This window comes from Toxotes jaculatrix, chromosome 5 (assembly GCF_017976425.1).
Source record: "Toxotes jaculatrix isolate fToxJac2 chromosome 5, fToxJac2.pri, whole genome shotgun sequence".
Taxonomy (NCBI): Eukaryota; Metazoa; Chordata; class Actinopteri; family Toxotidae; genus Toxotes; species Toxotes jaculatrix.
The window spans coordinates 20,002,159-20,024,917 of NC_054398.1; the positions used below are offsets into that span (position 1 = coordinate 20,002,159).

Sequence of the window (22,759 nt, forward strand, 5' to 3'; positions counted from 1 at the left end):
TCTATGAATTAGCTTTGTATCCATAATTTTTCTTATTTGCTGGTATTTTGCTTTTTATGATTTTTTTAGCTTTCCTCGTGCTTTAAATTAGTTCCTTCAAGTGCTGTAAAAATAAGGGCTTGAATCCTGCCCATCTCACCTCTGTCTCTGTGTGTCCTAGGTTAAGTACTGGAGGAATCATGAAGATAGTGAGGGTACGGCTCAGAGGGTGGTGGTTCCTGGTAGGGAGAACCACACCAGACTGGAGGGTATGCAGCCTAACACCCATTACCTTGTTGAGATTCGGGGCTACAGCTCTGGAGGATATGGACCGCCCAGCGAGCGCCTCGAGTTCTACACCAAGAAACCCCGTATGTTGTGTTTTAAAGCAGAACAGCAGGATGTGCATAGAAAACAACATGTCAGAACCATGTATAGCCCCTACTGTGTATGCATTCCTTTAATATAATTGTTATTTATTCCTGTTTTTGTGTTTTGTTTTTTACCAGCTCCAAGTCAGCCCCCCAGAATCATAGGTAAAAGGTTAAAGGGCCAGTCAGTAAACATTGCCTGGGAACATGTTGAACCTCTGGCTGACGAGGCAGCAATAAATAGTTACAAAGTGAGTACAGTTCGACATTTACTTTAGTGCAGATTATAATCTCTCTGAAGTGACACAGTAGCTGCTGGGAACCTTACATTTCTTATACCTTATATGTGTATATACCTAGGTGCTGTACAGGCAGCAAGGCCACTCCACTGGAACTCTGTACACAACAACTAAGCAGAACATAGACCTTCCCCTGCCTGCAGATGGGAACTATGTGGTGGAGGTCCGGGCACACACAGACGGAGGAGACGGGGCTGTGGTCAAAGTCGACATCACAGGTAATTGAGACAGACCTAAGCATTCACTTGTTCCCCTCATTCACTATTCTGAATTATTTTGAATGGTAACACTCATGATCCTTGTTTGCTGGCAAATCTTATAATATAATATTATTTATTATATTTATACTTATGTATTATTTATTTACTAATAAATATTTTTAGATATTTATTAGGGAAAAGTGGGTAGCGTTAATGTAGCTGGATATCTGATGACAAAAACTGACAACGAAGGCACTAATTTAGAAGAATGAGTCTTCCTCTCCTTTCAGCGGTATTTTATGTTAGATCGATGTTTAAATTAAATTTTCTCTTGTGAAAAATATATTTTCACCTAAATTCAGTTTCACATCAGTGGAATGAAAATAAAGAAAGCCTTCAGTGTAATCTAATCACAGTTTAAATCCATAGTGCTGAGGTGACACACTGTGACTGTGACAGTCCTGGCCTGCCATTTGCTGGTGGGATTATACCAGGTTCAAAGTTGGCGGTAGGTTATCATCCGTCACAGCTTGAGGGTTCTTATGGGCCAGAGCGAAGCTGTCACTTCAGGTTTCATAACTTAGATTGGAGGACTAAGATGGGAAACTTTACGGTCCATGACTAAAACCTTGATAGCCCACTGACTGGATCCTCTCACTGGCTGATGGACTGACTGGATAGAGGAGGGCTTAAGCCTCTGTAATTGATCTTGATGAGTAGAGGAAACCCCTCCTGTGGTTTTCCTTATCCCTTATCATTCAGTCCAGACCCCACCTGACAGCTTGATTTCACAGACTGGGGAATTTAAGCCGTGGAGGTTCTCAGATGCAGGGCATTGACAAATGGTGGGGCATTTAAGGTGATCTCCACACAGATGGGGTATAATATCAATCTTCACACACCAAATATGGTCTTTAGTTTGACGAATGAGATATGGACACACAAGGGACATACAAGGGACACTGCATTTTTCCCCTCAAATCAGTAGCAAATTTGACTTGTCATTCCAGTTTATTTTTAAGCTAAAACTTGACATGCCTGTATCTGTGTGTCTTGCAGCTGGGGGTGGGGTGGCTGCCCAGTCTCTCAGTGTACTCTCCCTGCTCCTGGTGGTTGTCCTCTGCCTGAACCTCTGAATGTAGCGTCATCTTTGTCTTCACTTCCTGTGAAGAAGACTCTTTATGGTTGACCCGTGTAAGGACTCTGGGACTGTCCACAATCTTTTGGTTCCACCCCGTAACCTGGGACGTCGTATTCCAACTCTTCCCCTCTGGAATATATTTGTGGAAAAAGACAGAAATGGAAAAAAAAATTGGAAATGGACAAAGACATCCCTTATTTATCCACAAAAAGCCTCTTTGGAGGAGTGTCAAAGGAGTTCTGTCAACTTTTTAAATATGCCTTATATAAATGATTGCACTTATCATTCACAGTAACGGATCATGACTCAAAGTGTGAACGTTAAGCTTCTCACAGGTTGGCTGTTTCTAGGGTTTTTAAAATGTAGGCTTCATTTGATCTGTGACATTTAGAAAAATCTGTCCTGCAGTGCATTCCATATGATGAACAAGTAGCTGTGAAGGATAAGTGTACCAGTTTATAAAAATGTCTTTGTCTTTCTTTACTTGCAGTTCAGTGGTATTTCTATTGTTTTCTTTTCTAAATGAAATGAAGCACATCCTCTGTTACAGAGATACAGTCAAAGCAAATCTCACATAATAATTGATTTCATAACAAGCATTATAGAGAAAAGAGCAATTTATGTCATGCTGAAATGATATATCCAATAACTGATATTGTTTTGCCATCTAATATACTGTGGATGTTATGAAGAAAAATAGATTGGTTCGACCTGCAGTCTGTGCTTATTTCCAAATCATAACATTAGCTCTATTGATAGAGTACCACTGTAAAATTGTGTGCACGCTGACGACGTTACAAAATCAGGTTGGTTGAAATGGTTAAAAAATGTTTGGGCACACGGATCCATGTTGGCAAAGCTGAATGTAAAAGCGAACCATGGGAACACAAAATAAACATATCAAACATGCAGGTACAAATACAAAACTGCAGCAAACATGTAACAGTAGTTATTTTGATTGTTTGCCACCTGTGGTTATACTTGTACATCTGTGTAGTGATCGAGGCTTTGCCACAATATCTGGGTCAGTGTTTGAAACCCATGCTGAAAACTGCTCCATGTTACCGAGCTAAAACTAAATTAAGAGTGCTTTTGTTTTGACTGTATCATTAGGACCTCTGTGGTACCAGCTGGTGCTTTGTGAAGAATGTTGGCGTTTTTATTTAGTGTAAACATTTCGATTTCGTCTCTCTCGTTTATGGCTTTGTGTGAGAGTCACTATTAACAGTTACAGTGAACGGTAGCGACGCTCATGCCCTCCAATAATTGTGCAATGTCTGATTCATCTGTGGCTATTTTATATTTTCTAATAAGACAACTTGCCTAGCTCCTACAACAGTGATTTACTATATTTCATTTTTCATTATCATGTATTAACATAAGATAAGCAAAGCCATCCATGTCCTCGGCAAGAGCCCATCCAAAGCTCATGATATTGTTTCCATTACGTTATTTTTGTCTTTTTTATTAACATGTAATCAGAGATATATGAACATTATCAACTGTTGTCATCTTTGTTTATGATTATTATATTTGTATGTCTTGGCCCACCTCTGGTTGGACAGTTCAAAGGTTTATTTCCCTCAACAACAAATGCTGCGTTTTGAATTCCTCTGATTCACTTCTTGAGTGACTGATGCTGGCCATGCTTCCACATTGTGACTATTATCAACATCCACCACAAAGTGCTTTTGCCAGTTTTCCTTCATGCGACAGATCATAAAAAGAGTTGCCAAATGCATGAACGCCTTGAACTTTGACATTTTGGCTGAAGCAGTGGCTCTACATTCTAACATGCATGATATTGGAGACAACGTGAACATTACTTTGCAACAAATCAACGTCATAGAGACTTCTCAACCTCTGTGCTTCATATGAATTACATTCCATTACTGAGTGACATCCCTTTACATCAGAAACAGTATAGATCTAAGCCTAATATGTGCATTAGCTGTTAAGCTTCATTAAGCCAGTCATTTCATATGAAGTCTTGGGGAGAGACTTTAGAGAGAAAATCTTACGCTGACTAAAGGAATCTCACTCATTAAAGTTCAGAAATGGTCCTGCAGTCTCGTACACACAATGGTTGGGATTTGATGGCATCACTGGTGGCTGTGGCAGCGTGTTTGGCTGTTTGCTGACGTTCAGTGCTTCGCTGGACACAAACGGCACATTGTGAGGGCTGAAACTGGAACCTCTCATTGGCTGGACAAAGAACAATAAAAGTGTAGTTAACTATTAAATTGCTCTGTTTTTTTTTCCCTCTGTTTCACAGTGACGTTTGTGATGTGTGTCTTAGGGGGGGTACTCCACAATTTGATTTACTGAAAGCCTAAGTGGGAGTGCAGCTGCCTGTGTGAGTATGAGAGCACTTTTGGCTGAGAACTAGTGAGTCAGATTTTCAGTTAATAGAGGTGGGAGAAGTATTCAGATTCTTTGGTTGAGTCAAAGTAGTAGTAGTAACACCACAATATAAAACTTCTCCATAACAAGAAAAAAAGTCTTGCATCCAAAAATTTAAAAAGCCAAAGCACTCACTACACAAAATGTAGTTTAGGATCATAAGAAGCGCTCTTTAGGCTGAGTGGCTCCTTAAAAATTGATTTTTTTTTTTACAACCAAAAGTTGTCCTTATTAATAGCCTCAGAATAATCTGTAATGTTTAAAGTCTTTAATATTCAACAAATGAATCATGATGAATCTTGATCATGATTAAAGCAGGGACCAGAGCAAAGTGTTTCCTCTTCAGCTTATCCATAGCTTCACTTGAAACACTCATACAAAGTAAATGTGTAAAAAGTTGTGTGAGGGGCTTTCAAATTCAGACAGATCCTGCACAGCGATCGGACAGCTGGTGTTCTCAGGTGCTTTTCACTGCGCTTTTAGATGTACTAAAGTGCCGACGCCCCTGAGGAGGATTTTGAATAAAAATCACTTGTGTCCTTAGTCATTGCCGCCTTGGGATTAAAGTCTCTTTCACAAAAACCTGGACTTCAGACTGGGTATGTGTGAAATATTCATAGCAGTGTGTCAGCTCTCACATATCAAATAAGAGAAACTAGAGCATCATCAATGATTTATGAGCTCCTACCATTATCAAGTCAAGCATTTGCAAAAAGTCCTCAATCTATGAGTGGATTTTTTTCCCCTTGATTTCCAGGAGAGAGCTGTTCTTTACAGAAGCCCATACCAAATACATGAGAGATAGTGTGTCAATCTGTCCTCCGTTACAGATAAGGCCAACTGTCGATGTTGAGTTTTTCAGGCAGAAACAGCTGTTGGAGTTTTGTCTCCTATCAGGTATCCAGCAGACGAAAAGAAGATTTATATCACTTCTCTTTGTGGATTAGGTCCAAACAAATAAATCAGATTTTAGATTTTAGATTCTTATTGAGCTTCAGGTCACCCCTCCGTTTCATTCAGGGGTTTAAATGGTTATTCACTGAAATCAGCTCCTGGAGAGAACAAAAGAAAGAGATAACTTTTTTTTCTCCCTGCCATGATTTTGTTCCCGATTCAGTGGCTTATCGGTCCAAGCATATGGCCTGTGTGATAGGTCTGGTCCCAGGTGGCTGTGTAACACTTTCCCCAAAACACACCCACAGTCCTTGTTGACCTGGCTGCAGCTTGGTTCAGTCTGCTTCCTCCCAGACCATATCCTGCAGACTTTAAACTCATTTACTTCTGAAATATAGCTATTTTCCAACTTTGATTTAAACCGATTTTATTTAATATCACTTTGCAAAGTAATATTAGAGCTGGCATTTCATTTTCAGTGATTGACAGGGGAAAAAATACATTCTTCTGACCTCCTTGTGCATGTGTTTTCGCAGACAGGTGTGCAGTCCCAGGACAGATTATGGTATTGTCTTTGTAAATCTACACCTGTTCTTTGACAGCTCAGACAACACAAAACATACTTTAAAGTGGTGCACAGTAGACTAGAACCAGACCGCTTTGCTGGGAGACCTGAAACGTGACGCCCTTTCTGAGATGCCTGCAATATGTCATGCTGTGTCAGGCGGTAAGTCTGCCCTGGACTCATGCAGGAAGGCTTTATAAGTGAAGGTCTCCATGCAGATATTGTGTTACATCTGGGCTTTAGCCATTGAAAGAGCATTGACGTTTGAGACAAGTTTCACTGACACATCATCACCACTGTAGAACCTGTGCAAAAAGTAGATTCAATTCATTTATTAGGATTAAGAGGAGGAACAATTAAACTCCACTGACAATCAAGATGTGGACTGTTAAAAGTTTGCAACCAAGTCGTTTCCATCTCAGCTGGAGGGGTCAGTGGCCAAGTGGACCATTTGAGTGTATGTGTGAGAGAGAGAGAATGAGCGACCTCTGCTGGAGAGGAATTAGAACACAACAAGTTCACAGCACCTATCCCAGCTGCTCATAATTAAACCAAGCAGCGGATAAATAAATTAAACCGGACTAAAAACAACCAAGATGGTGACATGTGTGACGTTAATTCAAATCAACATGTTATGGTGTGTGAACAGCAGAAAAAAAAAAAGCCACAGAGGTTTGATGACTCTGAGCGGAAAGAGCAGAGGTGAATCAGCGGTGGAGTTTTCGCTCCGCAGACCAACAACTCGTGTTGTGAGAGAAGTGGCGCAGCCCCCTCAGCTCAACGTGAGCTGCGCAGACCGCTCAAACTTTTTAGTGCGCTCACGCTTTCATGTGTCCAGACTTGTAATCAAACAACTTTGTCCAAACTCGTTGTGCTGCGTGGAAAAAGTTGCCTGCGCAAACTATGTGCGCCGATTGCCCAACTTCTTGCGGGGAAAAGGACCCTATCTGCCAAGTTTTAAACCCGGGTGCGATGGCGTCGCAAACGAAGCCAGACTCGGGTCATCGTGGTGAAGGTGTTTGTCAGAGAGGATGCGGGCTTCTGCTGTCCGACATAAACAAAGGGGAGCACTGCTGTGTGGACGCGCTCCGCTCAGTTGCCGATGCACTGGAAGAAAGAAGCGCAACTTTGGAGCACGAAGCCCGGATGGCGAGACTCAGGTGGAACAGGAGGGAGCAGTCTCTGTTAGCCCAGGTGTCAACACTGCAGAACGAGGCTCAGCTCACCGCTCTCAAGTACCAGCGGAGACTGCACCAGTACATGCTGCACATCAACAGCATTGCAGAACAAGTCATTGGGTACTTCAAGGTGAGATGGATGATTTATTAGTTATGTGCATGTGGTGCAGCAATTGTAATGAACATGGGAAAAGAAAACATTAGGATTTCACTTTGAGTAAAGACTGAAGGTCGCCACATAAAACATGACAGACTGATAAACTTAAACTCCTGTGTTGTCTGTTGGCTGGTTTAGAGTGATTTGAGGACAACGGCTGACACGCTGAGCAACATATCAGAGAAAGCAACATGTGTAGATGGAGAGCCACAGACGCCAGTCAAAGAGCCTGAGGTAAGAGAAGCAAACTCTGCTGGAAACACTGGCATTTATGGCTCATTCATAAAAGTTTGTGAACATAGGCTTGACTGTGCTTATCCAAAGTACCCAAAGGCTGCAGTGCATGTGCGTTTTGATGTTCCTTTCTGTCAGTTTCACTGTTAGTGCCCGCTTACACACTTCAAAATGATGTTGATATTAGGATTTAGGCGAGCGTTTTGAAGGCACTGCAGTGCTAAGGTTTTGCTTCTTGCTGTTCTGTTTCACCTGCTGCTTCAGCTCAGGCTTTAACCCAACTGCCAGACAATTCATTGTGTAAATGTTGACTTTGGGATCACAGTGAATGCTGTGGAGTGGTCACAATCTCTGCAGACTGCTTATAGTAGTTAATCTCTCCTCACATCCTGGGCATGTGTTTATTGACAGAGGAGTTTGTTTTATAAACACCAAGTTGAATATCATTTAGTTGTAACTCACCAGTCTACGTATTTCCCTTAAGTAGTACGTGCTTACCTCAGTGCCTCAGTTAGAGCTTAAGCATGGCTGACTACTGTGGAGCAATCTGTTCATGTCCTGAACATTTTATTCTGTTCTGTCAGATGCTTCTAAAGTGGTCTTTGTCCTTTTCTTTGGGTGTGAACTGATCTGTTGTCATTGTCTGGGTGGATGACCTTTTTGGAAAGTTTAGGGTCAGAACACCTTATCACATTTCACCTAGAATGGCTTCATCCTGACTGTAGACTGTCACCAACAGAGAGGGAATGAAACAAAGGTTATACCAGCACCAAAAAGTTACCGGGCGAGTTAGTATTTTCTTTAGTGATTAATCTGTTGCTTATTTTTTTTCCCAAGTAACTGATCAAAAATTTGATGTTAAGATTTCATAAAATGGGTGAAGTGTTCTTGAGAGCTTCCCAGACTTGTGTATAAAATGTTTTGGTTTATTTCTTCATGTTGGATTTTCTGGAACCAGAGATTTTTTTTTTGACATTTTAATCTAATGAAACAAAAACAATCATTAACATTTTTGTTATTTTCTGGAGATTGACTAATTATTTCAGCTGTGCTAGAGAAGAAAATTTACTCACCATTTGTGTTAACGGCTTGGATTAAGTGTTAATCACTGCCCGAGCTCTTGCATAATGTGTTGTCTCAAGGCAGTAAGCAGTTTTCTTGTAATTGCTTACAATCTCATCCATGTCAGTATGTAATTGATGGACTAAACTATATGGACATGGTTTCTAACTGCTCCTGAGTTGTTTCTTTTGCAGGGAATAATTTGTTAAACCTCCCCGTGTCCCTGCCAAATATAATAATAGTTCTTGTTTTAGTAAGCTCACAAGGTAGCCTAAAAGTTTGTGTTACTAACCCTCCAGCCAGAGGCTGTGTGTGTTGTGTTTGGTTTGCCGGTGAGAGTGTATGGATTTAATTATGGCAATGGTCACATGAAGTATCTCTCTAATTGCCAGCAGCATGCTGTGAGTACAACAGACTCACTCCTGATTAATGTGGAAAACTGTTCGCTCTCCTGCCAGCGATGGGCAGCGACAGAGTGTCTATTTTCAGCTCTCTCTTTTTCCTCATCTAAAAACTCCTCTTTAATGCGTCTTTAATAGTTTTCTCACTGTGTGTTTTCTTCTTTTGCTTTCCAAATGGAGTTTCCAATACTTAAGAGAGCTGGATCGCAGTTCATCAAAGTTTTACACAAGTGGAAATCCACTGTTGGAAAAGTGATGGGTTTTCTGTCAGCATGGACAATAGAGTTGGGTGGCTAGTAGACATCTCAGTAGCAGATATGGATCGTCACTTTCAAGGTCCCTTTGTGTGAGTGGCCCAGTGGTCGGCACGGTGGTGCAGTGGTTAGCACTGTCGCCTCACAGCAAGAGGGTTCCAGGTTTGAACCCCGGTCTGGACCCTTCTGTGTGGAGTTTGCATGTTCTCCCTGTGTCTCCCTGTGTGCTGTTCTCTCCGGGTACTCCGGCTTCCTCCCACAATACCAAAAACATGCATGGGATAGGTTAATTGGCTACTCTAAATTGCCCGTAGGTGTGAGTGTGTGGTTGTCTTACTTTGTGTGTCAGCCCTGCTGACTGGCGACCAGTCCAGCGTGTACCCCACCTCTCGCCCATAGTCAGCTGGGATAGGCTCCAGCTCCCCTGCGACCCTGACAGAGGATTAAGCGGTAGAAAATGAATGAATGAATGTTTTGAAGGCCCTTAGCAGCGCAGCTAAAATGTTTGTGTGAGAGCACACAGTAGGCTATGCGTTCATATGATAGATCCATGGCTAAGCGTCCCAGAAAACATTTGGGCAGATTGACAAGTTGAATGCCAAGCCCTCTACTCTTATCCTCCTCCAACCCACTGACCCGCCCAGGTCTGCTGTCCACACTGTGAGTGAGCTATTCAAAATGCCTGTTATGATCGTTGACAGAACTCGTTATGGGTAAATGTAAATTCTCTGACGACTGGCTCATAAATCCCAAATATTAAGACTGGTTGGATAAGGATCCCAAATATATAGATAAAGAAAGCTAAATGCAAACTTTATGTGAAATCGCTTGACATCTACAACACGGGGGAGGCGGTGGTTGTGATTTGAATTTGTCTGGGTTTGTTCTTTATTTATTTGTCTGAGCTACATTACCTAGCAATGATCTACTGGGAATTATTTGGTGACATAATGGCATATATATTCAGAATAATGAAAACAAACGATAAATTCCATAATTCGTTTACATGATACACATCTATTTACTCAAATGTCACAAATTATATGATTTTTTTTTAACTGGGAAGTCTGGAAATTATATTATTAAAATGTATGGAGTTTTGAAATTTCAAATGTGTAGGAACCCTGGAGTAACTGTTGTCAAGCTTTCTGTTCTTGCAGACACACGTGCAGTGCTAGAGTGGAAATTATGTTGTAATATTTTAGATGACCCTCTGATTTCAGACACTGGTAGAAAAAGTCTGGCTACTCGTTACTAGCTGGTGACCGTTTTGACAGCTTGAGTTAGAGTGACTAACTTTAGCTCTAACTCTGAGTTGGCTGAAAACAGGAACCTCGTAAAAGGGATGTCAAATACATGATATAATGCAAAGACTGAGACTGTCTCAGGGAGAAAGTCAGCAGCCTCATGAACAGTGTAGAAGACCTGGAAGTAAAGGTGCAGCGTTTTGCAGGGTGGCTAATTAACCCTCATATGGTTCAGTATGATAAGGAAGTAGACTGTTAATTCGTTGTAACATCACAACACAGAGGTTAGAGTTGTGATTAATTGGTCCCTTTTTCAAATAGCAACATTTTAAAATAAAGAGTGGCCTGTCGAACAATGACAGCATCCCTCAGACTCTTTTACATATCGAGTATTGGCCTTAATAGTTCGACAGACCCGATGTACCTAGTAATAGTTGCTGAGCAATGATTGGATTGCTGTTCACAGTTTAATAAACTGAGTTACACCTTGCCTCATGGTACAAGTTTTTTTTTTTTTTTAGCATATTACTCCAGTGGTTTGTGAACAATGACATCATTGTGTAAAACAACAACAGAGAAGCATTTGAGTTTACTGATGTGGCCCCAACAACTGATCATTTTCACAGATGCCAGTTTCAGTTGTTCTTTACTGTCATTGATCTTATTGGTTGATGTGGACCCTTGCAGAGAGCTTGCAGAGAGGTAGTCCTGTGTTTGGAAAAAAGACCAAGACATAAAGAACAGAGACAGAAAACTATTGTGAGATGCCAGTGGGCTGCTGTTAAGACTGACTTAGTGCAAGTCACACCATATTTTTCCACGTACTGCACCTCAGAGATGTACTGATCTAGATCCAGCTGATTGCGTGTTCGCTGGTCTGACAGTGAATGCAGTCGGTGGCTGTGGGTGAGTCAGCCAGTTCTGCTATGTTGGAAAGGGATAATGGAACCAAGACACAGCACTGAAACAGCAACAGGATTAGTCAGCATTGCAAAACTGTATCGTCGTCTACATTTTCCCATGTCATTTTCCCATATGTTTGTTCAAAACCAGATGAATACAGGAATGAAACCACAACTGAGGTAAAATAGTCTCACTCCTCTTCTTTTCTGCAGCCACAATCCCCCATATCCACACTGGGAGTCAGTGGGAATGTTGGGAAACTGAGGAAATATTTTCGTGTAATGCAGAAGTTCTTTTCATCATCCTTTACAAAAGCTGTTCAAAGTGTGCACTGCACAGGAGAGTAAAAATCCATTTTGTTGACCCAGACTGTCCCTGTGATGCTTAAGCAAAAGGCTACTGACAGAAACACTGAAGCCTCTTCACCTGTCTGAGAGCGAGAGTACAGTAGATCCAGCCATTTCTTCTTTTTGCTCAGATCAAGAGAAAGGAAAGGGGTAGAGAAGAGGGAGGGAAGGAGAGGAGAGTACACAACTTGAGTATCGGTGTCATCAAAATCCAATCTTGCGTGACAGGCGGGGACCAAAGCAGGCCAGGTTGTTTGCTTCCATAACAAAAGATGACAAGAAAAGATTGCTTCGCTGCAAGAGAAGAGATAGATTTATGACCTCCTGCTTTTATGTCTGTTGATTTGATTTTTCTTGTCCAGACTGAGCCCCAAAATAAAATGATAAACAACTGAACATCTTTTGCCCATGTTGATGTTGGGTGTTGTAGAATTGGGGCATTAAAAAGATAATTTAATGCTTGAAAAATAAGGAAAAACATTTCTATATGTTGCTGCAAACAAAGGCAGATGTCTAATGGTCACTTCAGTTGGACGCACAGTTGTACACATCTTTTTACTGCTTGTCTAGACAGTTTTATAGTCTCTTTGTGCTCAAATTCTCCAAAGCACTTCATGGAAAATGTAAGCGAGTGCTTGTATTCAGAGAAAATAGCATAGAGTCACTGGTTTATAGCTTGCTGTCTGTTTCCCCTCACAGCTGACAGAAGAAGAAAATGGGATTAGTAGACATGTAAATTGAGTCAGTCAAACAATCCCTTTCAACTCCTGCATGGTTAGTGTCAAGATGCAAATACGAGGTTGTCACGTTCCCTGTTCTTTAGCCCTCTGGAGGTGTTTTCTGTACCTGTTCTGCTCTGTTTGGGATGTCATTTACTCAGAATTTACATGGCAGCTGTTTATTCTTCGCCTGTGAGAGAGGGACCGCCCTGCTTACCATTTCCTATTTCCTCTCCAATTCGACACACACACACACACACACACACAGACACGCATGCACGCACACGCACACACCAGGCTGCTAAAACAAACTTCAGCTTGCATTAATTTAGATGTATCAGTTAAGATAAATTTGATTTGGATAAGCACTTAATTATTCACTCCCTCTTTAGCAGCATTTAGCCTTCTTGTTTAATGTCTCACTCCTGCTTATCTCCAAGCATATTTATAGGAATTTCATTAGTTGAAGGAATTTGCAATATTTTCATAGGTGCTGGTTTGGCAAACAAGATGTTTTTCCAAAGCTCTTGGCAAGTGGCTGTGTTAGTTAATAAGGCAGATATTGAGATTAGGATACTCCAGATGCCAAGGCTGTGGATTTGGACCAAACCAAGAGCAGTGGCTGTAGAATACATCATGCCCCCTTTTGTGGGTTTTGTCCTTTGCCGTGTATGTCTGTTTGTGTGTGTTTGCATGTTTTTACCGTCTGGGTTTGTTGTTATAGGCACGAGGTGTGAAAAAGAAAACTGTTCCGCTAAGACCACCGCGCTCGTGAAAGGGAGCACTAAATTTGTCCCTACCTGCTGAAAGGCCCCTTTTTAAATGTCAATGGGAGGTCTGTTAGTTTGGTCTGCGGGATGCTGGAGAGTAAATCATAGTGACCTGAACTCAGAACTGTTTTGATTTTCACACTTTGATGACAAATTATTTTGCTAATTAGATGCATTTATTGAAAATGCATGCAAAATGAAATATAAAGCAATTTTTAGGTTTCTGCTTAACATTTTTGAGGATTGTCTTATTTATGTTTATCATTGTGACTTGAAGACTTTTGGACTTTTGGATACAGTACATCCATTACACTCCTAGTATTTGACAAATAGCAGTGACTATATTACGATTTAAGTGCAGCTCCAGTACGTGTTTGCATCTGACAACTTGTGTCAACGACTTGTGTGTACACTTTTGCTTCTGAGCACATTCCCAGTATCGACTTGTCTCCCCAGTTTGTGTGCCCTGTGCTGTTCTGCTGACTGTTTCTGTGCTGCTTTTTTTTTTTTTTGAGAGGAGTGCGGTTTCAGTACAGCAGATGTTCATTGCAGCTCAGTCCTATATATACTGTAGCTCAGATGTACCGCAGGAAACATTCAGTGACTGCAGTGATTAATCATTTCAGTTATTCCTGAAGGAGAACGCTCAGCTTTATTCACACCTTAATGACTTTTAGCCCATCGATCTCTCCTACTTCTCTGTGAACAGATTCAACATCCAACATCTGGAAAAGAGCCTACTGTCAAAGAGGCTGTAAACTCAAAGGCCAAATAGAAACTGATGAACTTTCCAGGTCATTTCCTAGTGTGGTACGTAAGGTAATTGTCAGGCCGGGCTCAGACAAAGGACTCAAATGCACAACACAACTCAGACTCAGAGGACGATGAGTGAAGGCAGGTTTATAAACAGGCAAGGGTCGGTACACGGTAAGTCAGAATAATCAGGCAAAGGTATCCAAATCAGCAGGCAATACTCGAGAAAAACGCAATGGAAAGCTAGGTCAATGATCACTGGAAACACACTAGGAAAAAACCGCTGGAACGCTTGACACAAAGGATGAAGACAAACTGGCAGAGAACAAAGGAGAAGGCACAACTTAAATACATGAGGGGGTGGAGAGACAATAGGAAACAGGTGCAACACATTAGGGTGGGGCCGGGTAATCAAACAGGCGGGAAACACAGGAGGGCAGGAAGTAAATCTGAAAAGAGACAGAGGGTTAGAGCTACAAAATAAAACAAGAACCCAACAAACAGACATAACCAGAATCAAGGGCTAGTCGTGACAGTACCCCCCCTCTCTAGGGCCGACTCCAGACGGCCCAGGCTCTTCAGGGTGGTCTCTATGAAAGTCCCGAATGAGGGCAGGATCCAAGATGTTACTAGAAGAGACCCAGCACCTCTCCTCTGGACCGTATCCCTCCCAGTCCACTAAGTACTGGCGACCTCGACCCCGCCGCCGCACTGCCAGCAGCCGCCGAACAGAATAGACCGGTTCTCCATCAATGAGTTGGGGGGGAGGAGGGGGCTTGGAAGCAGGAACTAAAGAGCTCTCTTGAGTGGGTTTGATTCGGCTTACATGAAAGGTAGGGTGAATCTTCGTGGTCCTAGGAAGTTTCAGCCTAACAGCCAGTGGGTTAATCACCTTGGAAACCGTGAAAGGGCCGATGAAGCGAGGGGCCAGCTTCCAAGACTCCACTCTCAGGGGCAGGTCTCTAGTTGATAACCACACTCGATGGCCAGGTCTGTAGGTTGGGGCTGGGATTCTGTGACGATCTGCTGCCTTCTTGTAACGCTGAGAGCTGTGCCATAACATCTGACGGGCCTTGTTCCAGATGCGCCTGCAACGACTCACTAAACCCCAAGCTGATGGTACCTTGATCTCCTTCTCCAGGGCTGGAAACAGGGGTGGTTGGTATCCGTAGGCGCACTGAAAAGGAGCCATACCAGAAGAAGAGCAGGGCAGTGTGTTGTGGGCATATTCAACCCAAATCAGATGCTTACACCATGACGTGGGGTTCTGGGAGGTAAGGCATCGTAGTCCCGTTTTGAGTTCCTGATTGAGACGCTCGGTCTGTCCATTAGATTGAGGATGGTACCCAGAGGAAAGACTGACCGTGGCTCCTAGCAGTGAGCAAAACTCCTGCCAAAAACGGGAGACAAACTGGGGCCCCCTGGTCGGAAACCACGTCCCTGGGAAAACCATGAAGTCTAAAAACATGACAAGAAGTCTCTTTGTCAGAGGGGAGCTTGGGCAATGGAATGAAGTGTACCATTTTAGAAAAACGATCCACAACTGTAAGGATAGTGGTGTTACTGTCTGAGGGAGGAAGTCCTGTGACGAAATCAAGGGAAATATGAGACCATGGACGCACGGAAAGAGGTTGCAGCAAACCAGACGAGGGATGTCGGGATGTTTTGTTTCGGGCACAGACAGGTGGACACATATTCCTTGACCTCCCTCTCCATGGACGGCCACCAGAAGCGCTGTTGGATGATGAACATAGTTCTCTTGATTCCAGGATGACAGGAGATGCGGGAGGTGTGTGCCCAATGGATGACCTGAGAACGTAAACCAGAGGGAACAAATAACCGGTTTGGGGGAACCCCGCCCGGAACATCAACACTTTCAAGGGCAAGTTTGACTCGTTGCTCTATTGCCCAGGTGACAGCCCCCACCACACATGAGGAAGGCAGAATGGTAGTGGGAACCCTAGGTTTGGGGTCCGGGTCAAACAGGCATGACAGAGCATCAGGCTTAGTATTCTTCGACCCAGGACGATAGGACAGGGTGAAATTAAACCTGTTGAAGAATAGGGCCTACCTGGCTTGACGGGCGTTAAGCCTCTTGGCGGACCGAGTATACTCTAGGTTTTTGTGGTCAGTCCACACAAGGAATGGTAGCTCGGCCCCCTCTAGCCAGTGTCTCCACTATTCCAGCGCCACTTTGATGGCCAGCAACTCCCTGTCTCCCACATCATAATTCCTCTCTGTTGGGGATAATTTGTGAGACAAAAAAGCACAAGGATGAAGTCTGTTGTCTCTCACTGACCTTTGGGAGAGGATGGCTCCAGTACCAACATCTGATGCGTCCACCTCCACAACAAACTGTCGTTTAGGATCGGGGAGGTTCAGAACGGGTACCGAGGTCCGCCTTGTCCGCCCTAGTAGACCACTGAAAAGGGACTTTTGGAGAAGTCAGTTCATGCAAAGGCGCTGCCACCATGCTGAAATTCCTCACGAACTTCCTGTAAAAGTTAGCAAACCCCAGGAAACGTTGGATCTGTTTCCTATTAATGGGGGTTGGCCATTCAGCGACAGCACTGACCTTAGCTGGGTCCATCCGCACCTCTCCCTCAGAGATGATGAACCCCAGGAACGTCACTGTGGAAACATGAAATTCACATTTCTCTGCCTTGACATACAATTGATTGTCCAGAAGTCGTTGGAGGACCTGTCGAACATGTCGAGTGTGAGTCACCTCATCAGGGGAGAAGATGAGGATGTCATCCAGATACACAAACACATATACATTCAGCATCTCCCGGAGAACATCATTCACCAAAGCCTGGAAGACAGCTGGAGCATTGGTTAGTCCAAATGGCATTACCAGATACTGGTAGTGACCACTAGGTCACTACGAGTGATCCCCCTCCCTAATCCGAATCAGGTGGTAAGCATTACGTAGATCTGGTTTAGAAAACACTCTGGCTCCTCTCAACAGTTCGAAAGCAGTGGAAATCAAAGGGAGGGGGTACCTGTTCTTGAACGTGATGGCGTTCAACCCTCGGTAGTCGATGCAGGGACGAAGGGTCCTGTCCTTCTTGTCGACGAAGAAAAACCCAGCTCCAGCTGGAGATGAGGAAGGGCGAATGATCCCTGCTGCCAGAGAAGAGTCAATGTATTCCTTCATGGACTGCACCTCCGGTTCAGACAATGAGTAGAGTCTCCCCTTGGGAGGGGAGGTTCCAGGGAGGAGGTCAATGGCGCAGTCGAAAGGACGATGAGGAGGCAGGGAGGTGGCTTTGGACTTGTTGAACACCTCCTTAAGGTCCCAATAATGGGGAGGCACATGGGACAGATCAGGAAAATCCGTCTCAGTGGAATCCTGGGGAGCCTGAATGGAACTGAAAGACTCTGAAGAAACACACTTCTCCCTGGGAAAACAAGTCTCCTTGCAATTCTCCCCCCAAGAAACCACAGTCCCTTTAACCCAATCAATTACAGGGTTATGTTTTAACAACCAGGTGTGTCCCAGAATTAAGGGGTGAGAAGGAGCTCTGTACAAATGAAAACGTATTGTCTCTGTGTGGTGGTCGGGGAAGGTAAGTTCAACTGGCTGTGACCTGTGAGTTACCCGGCAGAGTAAACGTCCATCCAGAGCACTGGCTTCCAGGGGTTCAGGGAGTTGTGTCTTAGCTAGGCCCAGTTTCAGGGCCAAGTCAAAGTCCATGAATTCAGCATCTGACCCCGAATCCACCCACACAGCCTGTCTTAAAGAGAAAGAGGGAGAAGAGAGGGTAACAAGAGGCAACGTACGAGAGGGACAAACAGTACATGTGGTATGGCTCACCAGTACCCTCTTCCTCACTGATGAGCCTGGTCTTTTACTGGGCAGGTGGCCAGGAAATGCCCCAACTGCCCGCAGTAGAGGCACCTCCCCTCCCGCAGTCGGTGCTGTCGCTCCTCCGGAGTCAGCTGGGTCCGTCCCAGCTGCATGGGTTCCTCCGACGCGGCAGGGGGTGCTGGAGGGGCAGGTTGCTGACGCCAAAGGGAAGGCTCCGAACTGGAGTGCTGCCTCCTCTCGTGAGGCGGGGACTCACGCTGTCTTTCTCTGTCTCTCTCCGTTAGCCTTTTATCGATTTTGATTGCCAAGGCGATGAGAGAGTCCAAATCCACGGGAAGCTCTAAAGGAGCAAGTTGATCTTTCACTGCGCCTGATAGTCCGTGAATGAACGCGTCAAACATCGCCGACTGATTCCAGCCGCTCTCTGCTGCTAAGGTGCGGAACTGAATGGCATAATCGGCGACCCGCCGCTTACTTTGTCTAAGTCCGACTAATGCACGGGCCGCCTCTCGGCCTGGAGTGATGTGTTGGAAGATCTGTGTGAACGTTTTTGAGAACAGAGAGAAAGAGGAACACACCGGGGATCTCATATTCCACTCCGCCGTGGCCCAGGCTTCGGCTTTACCGGTGAGATGGGAAATGACGTAAGCTATCTTGGCTCTGTCGGTCGGGAAAGCTGCGGCTTGCAGCTCAAAATGCAGGTCACATCGAGTAAGAAACGCCCTGCAATCCCCGGAACCTCCGGAAAACTTTTCTGGTCGGGAGAGGTGAAGCGGTAATGCGGGGTAGTGAGGAGGAGGAGGAGGAGGAGCAGGATCGGGTGCGGATGCTACTGGAGGACTGGCTGGGCTCACCGCTGCTGCAGTAGTTTGACTATGCAGTCTCTGGAACTGTTCATTCAGAAGAGTGAGTTGTTCCCCGACAGCAGTCATGACACTCCCTCATCTCATGTCTCAGGAGACTAATCTGTTCCTCCTGGTTGCAGATCTTGTCCTCTTGGATCTGGAGGACGAGGCGAACCTGGTCGGCGTTGGCTGAGTCCATATTGGCCAGTTCGTACTGTCAGGCCGGGCTCAGACAAAGGACTCAAATGCACAACACGACTCAGACTCAGAGGACGATGAGTGAAGGCAGGTTTATAAACAGGCAAGGGTCGGTACACGGTAAGTCAGAATAATCAGGCAAAGGTATCCAAATTGGCAGGCAATACTCGAGAAAAACACAAGGGAAAGCTAGGTCAATGATCACTGGAAACACACTAGGAAAAAACTGCGGGAACGCTTGACACAAAGGACGAAGACGAACTGCAGAGAACAAAGGAGAAGGCACAACTTAAATACATGAGGGGGTGGAGAGACAATAGGAAACAGGTGCAACACATTAGGGTGGGGCCGGGTAATCAAACAGGCGGGAAACACAGGAGGGCAGGAAGTAAATCTGAAAAGAGACAGAGGGTTAGAGCTACAAAATAAAACAAGAACACAACAAACAGACATAACCAGAATCAAGGGCTAGTCGTGACAGTAATTTACTGTGTACATGTAGCTGCTTACTTATACTCAGGTACAAACATAGATTCATATGTACATAAATGTGTATGTATGTCATATGTGTGTGCAGACAGAAATTTGTACTTCATGTACACTGTTACAACACACACACACTCATGTACAGCTGGCACAGATTATACAGTATACCCCCTTGTCCTCTTATGACTGATGTCACGGAAAGCTCCACTGTACACAAGAGCTCTCGTGCAACCAGACACTCTCCTCTGTCTCTTAGTGTGATGAGAAAATCGCTTGTTGTGAAGTTGATTCACCAACTAAATATCTGTGGTCAAATCTTAATCCAGTCGCCCCCTCTGTTCCCATCTTTACCACCACTGGGGGGTTTTGGTTAGTCAGTGACCTGATGCCTTTTGAACTCACACGGACCTACTGATTTCCTCTAGTCTTGATAAACACGTGGCTTAGCCTACAGCTGTTACAGGGAGATTACAGTGAAAGCCTTGAGTCAGCATGCACATTCGTGTACACAACCAGCTGCATGTGCGCACACACACACATACACAAACACAGAAACAGCCGGTCTATCATCGGGGTTCTCTGCACAGCTTGTAATGAGTGTGTAATGAGGTAAAGTTGTGGCCAGGCCTTCCATGGTGGGAACTGAGACCTGCTGCACTCCTCCTAGGTTAGATCCAACATGCATTTAACTTATATAACAAGTTGGATTGCAATGATTCTTTATTTGATATCTGAATATTCTCTAACTTACTTTCATGGTAATCAATTAATTAGAAAATAAAAATTACAAGTATATATTTTAAAGCACGAGAAATATAATGTACATCATGTCTCTTTAAAGCTTCCATACAGTACTTTTTGTAACTTTTTGTTTCTTGAGATATTAGATAACTGTGGTGAAAAATGTATTCTTTCCGACTATTATTTTCAGTGTCTGATGATTGAGTCTAAATTCTACACTGTTGGGGCTGTTGTTAAAGAAAACCCGTCACTGGTTTCCCTGAACAAAAACGACATTACAATATCTACTTGTATTATTTTCTCTGACCTCTGTCAGAGAAGATGTGACCTTTGGCCTGTCGGTGGTGGTGCAGCGTCATCAAAGCACCATGTCTGCAGACTGTATTTATTGCAGATTCATCTGCAAACTGAATAAAGGCTACCTCTGCATTTGTCGACAGGAGGATTAGGGCTTAATTACATCTGGGCAGAGGCTGCCATATAGTCAGAGAAACAATTGTGCAGTGAGAGACCAGCGCTGTACATTAGGGAGGTGTTGAGGAGAAGGATAAGCCTGTGTAATATGCCAGGTGCGTCCAGGGTATTAGCAAACACTGGCACTGCGCTATGCGCCTGCCAAGATGAGGGATCAAAACAAACCTACCCCTTTGAATACTCACTCTCCTTTCATCTCGAAGACCAACACTCGGCTGTGTTGGACATTGTCGAGTGGAAGAAAACGGTAGAACATTTTGTCTTAAATCCGCAAACAGTAGCATGCAAGATTTAGGCATTTGCTGACACACATGCTGAAACAACACTGACACAATACACCCACACACACAGGCGGATCTCATTGCAAATTGCATTGGTTTATCAGATAGTTACCTTTTGTGGGATCTGGCCATGCTGATAGTTTTGGTTGAAGATATGTCTTTTAAATCTCTGCCTTCATGCAAGTATGAAGGTGGGATTTTTTTGTGCAGCACAGCAAAATGACATTAAAACATATTTATTATTTCTCTTTGGAAGTGAATTCAGAACTCAATGTGCTTTCACAGAGTTTTTAAGGGGGATATTCTTTCTACCAAACACTTTTTAAAACTCTGTGAGGTGATACATGGACATATTAAGCAAAAAATATCTCTGTTTCTAGATATGAGAAATAATTTTTTTTTTTTTGTAATTTGGCTGATATGGCTCTTTTGAGTCGACCACTTTTTGAGTCATGTATGGGATATTTTATAATAAAGGATAATGAAGATAATTAAAATGGATACTTTGACATTTTGGGAAAATTGCTCATTTGCTTTCTTGCTCAAAGTTAGATGAGGAGATCTATTCCACTCTCATATCTGTCCTTCAAATATGAAGCTAATGCCAGGAGGTGGTTCGCTTAGTTTAGCACAAAGACTGGAAGCAGGAAGAGACAGCTTGCCTTGCCCTGTCCAAAGATAAAAAATCCAATTAAACATTCATGTAAAGCTTATTAATCATCACATTATATCTAGTTTTTGACAGAGCCAGGCTAACTGCTTCCCCCAGTTTTCCAGTTTTTATGCTAAACTCAGCTGTCTAACTTCATAGCAATAGAAGTGGCTGTAACTAACTAACTCAAAGCAAGAGAGTGAATAAGCACATTTTCCAAAATGTTGTAGAGATGGCTGTTGCACATTTGGGACATTTTTCTTGTCTTCTCTTAATGTTGTTGTTGCCTCTTGAGCAGCCAAAATAAAAATAACTTCCTCAATTTCTGTCTCACAAAAACACCGGCTTCCTCCTCCAGAAACACCACCTTATGAATATAGTGTTTCGTTGTTTCTGGCTCAAAGACTCGACTCATCCCATTATTCAAGAAAACAAGACCACGAACAACAACAACAACAGAGGAAACTATACAGCCAGCATCAGATCTCAAGTCTTCCTCTTCACCTTGAAGGAGTTGGCTTTTCCCTGTATTAGCCAGAGAGTGGTGTTTGCCTGGTGTAGTGTGACCTGTTGGGAACTACTTAGTGACAGGCTCAGTGTATTATTTCTGCAGCCAGATAGAGCTGCCTAATTCCATTCCAATCATCGCCTTCATGTTATTGCTGGAATTGAAAGGAAGCTCTGATGGATGTGTTTTTAATTAGCTGGATGGGCTTGCAGAGAAACTGAGTATGAATATTCATTGTGATCGCTGTTGTCCTACAGATAGAGCTGAGTTTTAATCATGATAATCTCAGCATCTCGAAAGGAAAGTAATTGTTTCAAGTGGAAATGTTCTCTTTTCCAGTAACACAGATAATTGAAATCTTAAACATTATGCAGTTATTTCAGCCAGTGACTACATTATCTACAGTATTATGGTCTCAAAGATCACCTAGTGGGCTTGTTGACAGAACTACTCACTTACTGTGAAGGGAGGCGATACCTAAGTCTTTTGGGGCCAGCCTCGTGTTTTTGAATCTCAGGTCCATGAAGAAAAAGCCCAAAGTCACAAGTCTTCATGAGCAGATTACAAGTCAGATAAAAGTCTCTCAGGAGTTGGAATGCTGACCATTAAAATGACAGTTGACACTTGGGTATTCTCCTTTCAAATCTGTGACCAAGTCGTTTCAGTGCGTAAGCCCTAATAATTATCTGTCATGGAAATCATGTGAAATTTGAACATCCTCAATTCTATAGCGTCTGAGAAAGGTAAATCTGCTGATGGGGATTGTGAAATGCTGTTGAAAGGTCCAAGTTAGTGAACCTTCAGTTGAGATTGTTTTGCCAGTTGTATTAGATTTTTTCAGTTTATCAGGTCAGACTTTTAGGTTTGAATATTTTTGCTTTCA

General features: G+C 43.4%; 2 protein-coding genes across 2 annotated transcripts in view; both read left to right on the top strand.

The window, feature by feature from the left end:
- cntn1a (contactin 1a) overlaps nt 1-4,210 on the top strand; it is a 59,634-nt gene extending 55,424 nt beyond the window's left edge. The window contains exons 21-24 of the mRNA XM_041038865.1: nt 161-350; nt 489-601; nt 711-867; nt 1,909-4,210. Of these exons, the coding sequence (XP_040894799.1) occupies nt 161-350; nt 489-601; nt 711-867; nt 1,909-1,985 (537 nt within the window). The 3' untranslated portion in view covers nt 1,986-4,210. The remainder of the gene's footprint in view (nt 1-160; nt 351-488; nt 602-710; nt 868-1,908) is intronic.
- Nucleotides 4,211-6,649: 2,439 nt separating this feature from the next.
- The window catches only part of LOC121182614 (PDZ domain-containing RING finger protein 4-like), a 136,065-nt gene continuing 119,955 nt past the window's right edge, over nt 6,650-22,759 (top strand). Inside the window, exons 1-2 of the mRNA XM_041039210.1 lie at nt 6,650-7,160; nt 7,326-7,421. Coding sequence (XP_040895144.1) covers nt 6,756-7,160; nt 7,326-7,421 — 501 coding nt within the window. The 5' untranslated portion in view covers nt 6,650-6,755. The remainder of the gene's footprint in view (nt 7,161-7,325; nt 7,422-22,759) is intronic.